Genomic DNA, 4788 nt, shown 5'->3' with positions numbered 1-4788 from the left:
GGGAGGGGGGGCAGACGCGGGAGAGGGGGAGGCAGGCGAGCACAGGAAGGGCAGAAGAGGAAGGGGAAGGAGGCAAGGAGGGGGGGGAGAGGGGAAGGGACAAAGGAGAGCAGAGCCGGGGGGGGAGAGGGGGAAGGGGGAAAGGCAGGGAGGGCGCAGAAGGGGAGCGGGAGGCAGGAAAACAGGGGGCCAGGGGACAGGGGAAAAAAGGGGAAAGGAGAGAGGCAGGACAGGAGGAGGCAAAAGGGGGGGCGCGGGGGGGGGACGCAGCGGGGGGGAAGAGGAAGGGAGACGGGAAAAGCGCAGAGGGGAAAGGGCGGGAAGGGAGGCAAGGGGGGGAAGAGAGGAGGGAAGGGGAAGGGGAGGCAGAGGGGGCCGAAGCAGAAGAGGGGGGAAGGAGGCAAGGAGGCCGGGAGCAAGGCAGACGGGGAGAGGGAAGGAGAGGAGGGCCGAGGGAAGGGGGACGGAGGCAGAAACGGGAGGCGCGGGGAGGCCGGAAGGAAGCACGGGAGGCGCGAAGGGGAGGGCACCAGGGAAGCGGGAAGGAGGGGAACCAGACAGGGGCGGGGGAGACCGACAGGGGGAGGGGCAGACCCCAAACAGGGAGACAGGAAGGAGAGAGGAAGCGGGGAGACAGACGAGGGGAAGGGCCAGGACGGAAGAACAGCGGGGGCCACGAGGCGCCGGAAAGGGAGACGCGAGGGAAGGAAGGGGGGGCAGGGAGACGGAGGCGCGAACCACCGGGCCGGGGAGGAGAGGGAGAGGGGCCCAGCACAAGGGGAGAAGCGGGGGGCAAAAGGGGAAGGAGGGCGGGCCAAGGGGAGGGGAGGGCGGGGAGGAAAGAAGAGCCAAAAGCAGCGGGAAGGGACGGAAAGAGCGGGGGGGCAAGCGGGGGGAAGGAAGGAAAAGGCGACAGCAGAGGCAGCGACCGAAGAGGAGGAAGGGGGAAGCACAGAAAGGGGAGGCAAGAAGGGGAGAAGGGGCGAGGGAGCGGAGAAGGGGAAGGGGGGGGGGAGGAGCCACAGCAGCCGGAAGCGGGGAAAAGGAGAGAGGAAGCGGGGGAGGGGGAGCACAGAAAGGGGGGGACAGAGCAGGGGGGAGGAAGGGAGGGAAGAGGAGGAAAGGAGCCCACAGGCAAGGGCGGGAGAGGGGGAGAAGGAAGCAGGAGGAAAGACGGGACGACGGGCAGAAGGGAGCCCACAGGCAAGGAGGGAGCGGAAGGGAGGGAGGAGGGGGAGCAGGGACGAGAGAAAGAAAGCAAGGAGGGACGGGAGGGAGGGGAAAGAAGGGCAAGGCGAGCAGGAAGGGGAAGGGGAGGAGGGAAACGGGAGAGCAGAGGGCGGAAGGGGCCCACAGGGAGGAAGAAAAGGAACAGGAGCGCGGAAGGGGAGCAGAAGGAGAGAAGGAAGCGGAGGGACGAAAACGGGAGCCGACAGGCAAGGGGGAGGGCAGGGGAGGCGGCAACGCAGGGGAGAAGGGGGCAGCAGAAAGAAAGGGGGCAGGGGGAGCGAAGGGAGGAAAACGGGCCCACAGGCAAGGGGAGGGCACGAGAGGCGGCGGGCGCGGAGGAAGGGGGAAAAGAGGAGCAGAAGGGGGGCGGAAGGGGAGGGAAGAGAAGGAAAACGGGAGCCCAAGGCAAGGGGGAGGGCAAGAAAGCCCACCCAGGAGAGAAGAAGGGGAGCACAAGGGCGGAGAGGGAGAAAGGAGGGCAAGGAGAAGGCGAAGGGGCAGGGGGGCAGGGGCAAAACAGGGAGGCAGGCACGGCCCAAAAGGAGGCACGGGAGGAAGGAAGCCACGAAGCGGGCGCGGGGCGGCGGACGAACGGGAGGAAGGGACGGGAGGGGACAGACCGCGGGGAGGCCAAGAAGAAAAGGGAGCGGGGGAGCCAAAGGCGAACGGGGGGGAAAGAGGGAGGGGGGGGGGAGGAGGGCCAACGAGGGGGGGGAAAAGAGAGCGGCAGGAGGGAGGGGGACGGGAAGGGGAACCAAAAAGGGAGGAGGGAGGAGGGCCAACGAAGGGGGGGGGGAAGGAGGGGCAGGGGGAGGGGGGCAAGAAAGCAAGGAGGAGGAGGGAGAGGAGGAAGGGCAGGGAGGAAGGGCGCGGAAGAAGAGGAAGCAGGGGAGGGAGCAGGGAGAAAAGAGCAGGAAGAGACGCCACGAAAGGGGAGGGAAGGAGGGGGCAGACAGGCCAAAGGGGGGGGAGGGGAAACAAGAAGGCCAAAAGAGGCCACAAGGAGGAAGCGGGAGGGGGGCAGAGAAAGGCAGAAGGGCAAAGGAGGGAACAGGGGGGACAACAGAGGGAGGAAAAGGGGGGCAACAAGAGGAAGGAAGGGAGGAGAACAAAAGCAGGGAACGGGGGGGCACGGGCAGGGAAGAAAGGCGGCAGGGAGGAAGAGAGGCGGGAGGGGCGGCAAAAGGGAGCCGGGCCAGGGGAGGGGGGAAGGCCGCAAAACAAGGGGGGGGGCAGAGAAGGAAGACGCAGGAGGGGCAGGGCAGGGAAAAGGGACAGGGAAGGGAGGGGAAGGGAGGGGGAGGAGGAAGAGGCCAAAGGAGGGACGGAGACCGGGGGGGAGGGGCGAAGGGAGGGGAAGGCGGCGGGACGGGACGAGCGGGGGGCGAGGGAGGAGGGGAGGGACAGACGGGGCAACGCCAAGCGCGGAGCGGGGAGAGAGAGGACGGAAAGGAACGGAGAGAAAGAAGGCAGGGAAAGAGGGAGCAGGAGGCGAACAGGAAGAGAGCGCGACGGAAGGCAGGCGGAGAAAGGGGGAGAGAGCAGACAGGGGACGCGGGGGGACAAGGGGGAGGCGGGGGCGCCGGCAGGGGGCACAGAAGGGAGGGGGAGAAACAGCCGGAAGGGACCGAGAAGAAACAGAGGGGGGGGCAGGAAGGACCGAAGGGGGAGAAGGAAAAGGCAGGGGACCAGAAGGAGACGACGCGAGGAAAGAGAGGACAGAGCACGAGGAGGCGGATGCGTGGGGGCGGTGGAGAAGGGGGGCGAGGTACGGGCACCAGGGGAGAGGGATAGATGGTCCCGAAGAAATGAGAGTTATAGAGGAGAGAGGAGGGCTGAAGGAAGGGGCAAGTTTGACGAGGCGGAGGATAGGTGGTTCGGGGGGCGACGTATAACGAGGAGGGGTAGGGCAAACCAAACGCGGCGGCCGAAGATAACCGGGAGGAGGGGAGACGGAGGAGGAGGAGAGAGCACAGTGCAAGGACGGAGGACGCAGACCGCCCGCAGGAGACACCAAGAACACCAGGAGGGGGCGGAGCAGGGCGGATGCAAAAACAGGGCCGGACGGGCGAGCCGGGAAGATGCAAACACGAAGTAGGCAATCAGCAACGGAGGGCAGGATGAGCACTACAGCCGCGACCGCCGTCCGCGAGCAGTGCGAGAGCAGGGGTGCGGGAGACGATGTGATAGAGGGAGGACGCAGTGGGAGAGCGAACAGGGCAGGCAGCCAAATGAGTGCGTACGGGGTGAGAGGACAATCCTTCAAGTGGGGCGCGAGGGAGACCCCGGAGCGGGGACCCAGGCCGGTTAGGCCCAGGGCAGGCGGGGGGTGAGGGGGGGTACACGGAGGGGAAGGAGGAGGTGAGGGCCTCAAGGGAGGAGCGGGAGGATCCTGCAGGTCGAGCCCGCGGGCGCCTCGGAAAGGCGCGCGGGGGCGACCAGACGGGGCAGGCGGGGGGCCCGGACGGGGGGAAGAGCAAAGGCGAGGAGGACGGAGGCAGCGGAGAGGCGGGCCGGGTCAACTAAGGAAGGGCCGGATCGACCAGACAGATAGGCGCAGGCGGGACGAGAGGAGAGGGCGTGCATGCGGGAGAGAGAGGGCAGGCAGGCGGGAGAGGTAGGGGGAAGCGGGTAGAGACGGCGAGAGGGAGGCACAGAGAGGGAAGGATAGGAGAAAACAGGACCGGGGAAGCAATGGCCCGAGGCGGCGAAAGAGGTGGCCGAAAGGCGCGGAGGGACCCGTAGGGGAGGGTAGGGGGGCAACGCGGGAAGCAGAGGAGAAAGCGGGGGGCGGTGAAAAGGGCCGAAGGGGAGAGAGAGGAAAGATGAGAGTAACGGGGGGCGGGGGCCCAGAGGTAGCGGCGAGAGAGAGAGGGAATGAGAGGAGGGGGGCGGAAGGGAGCATGGAGGAGAAAACGGGAGAAGGAGAAGGAGAAGGAGGGGAAGGGGGAGGGAGGAGGAAAGAGGAGGAGGGATAGAGAAATCTGCGGGCAGGGAAAGTACAGAGAAGGAAAAGAGGGGAGGAGGAGGGGGAAAGGAGAAGAAGAGTAAGGGGACACAGAGAGGAGGGGGTGGGAGGAGGGAGGGGAAAGAGAGGGAGGGAGTGGAGATAGAATGAGAAGAAGAGAGAGAAGATGGAAAGGAAAGAGACAGAGAGGTACGGCCGTGACAGCGGAGAGAGACAGAGAGAGCAGGAGGGACGGGGCAGACCGAAGAGGGACACAGGCTGGGAGAGAAATGGGGGACAGAAGGGAAGGAGAGCGAACGGGTAGGCAGGAGAGGGGGGGGGGGGAGAAGGGGAGGAAAGCAACCAAAACGAAAAGGAGACGGGAACGCAAGGGAGGAAGGGGGCCAAGAATAAGGGGTGAGAGAGAGAAAGGGGAGAGGAGAGAGGGGAGACAACCAGAGGGGAAAAAGGGGACGACGGGAGAGGGGAGAGCGCGGAGAGGGACAAAGAGGAGAGATGGTCGGGAGGATAGGCAGGCGGGGAATGGGATGAAGGGGGATAGGAAGGGGGGAGGACGATCGGCAGATGGAGAGGAGAACAAGCAATGCAGA

The 4788-nt window shown here is 66.2% G+C and overlaps 1 protein-coding gene across 1 annotated transcript; it reads left to right on the top strand.

Moving 5' to 3' along the window:
* Positions 1 to 148: 148 nt before the first annotated feature.
* Positions 149 to 3125, top strand: LOC109174212 (hornerin-like; the record flags this gene model as incomplete). Its single annotated transcript, XM_019323467.1, has 1 exon — positions 149 to 3125. A coding segment is annotated over one exon (2977 nt), but the record flags the coding sequence as incomplete, so codon positions are not given.
* Between the last annotated feature and the right edge of the window lie 1663 nt (positions 3126 to 4788).

The sequence above is a fragment of the Ipomoea nil genome, unplaced genomic scaffold (assembly GCF_001879475.1).
Source record: "Ipomoea nil cultivar Tokyo-kokei standard unplaced genomic scaffold, Asagao_1.1 scaffold0568, whole genome shotgun sequence".
Lineage (NCBI taxonomy): Eukaryota > Viridiplantae > Streptophyta > Magnoliopsida > Solanales > Convolvulaceae > Ipomoea > Ipomoea nil.
Note: the sequence above shows the minus strand (reverse complement) of the source record. Positions and strands in the feature narration are given on the sequence as shown.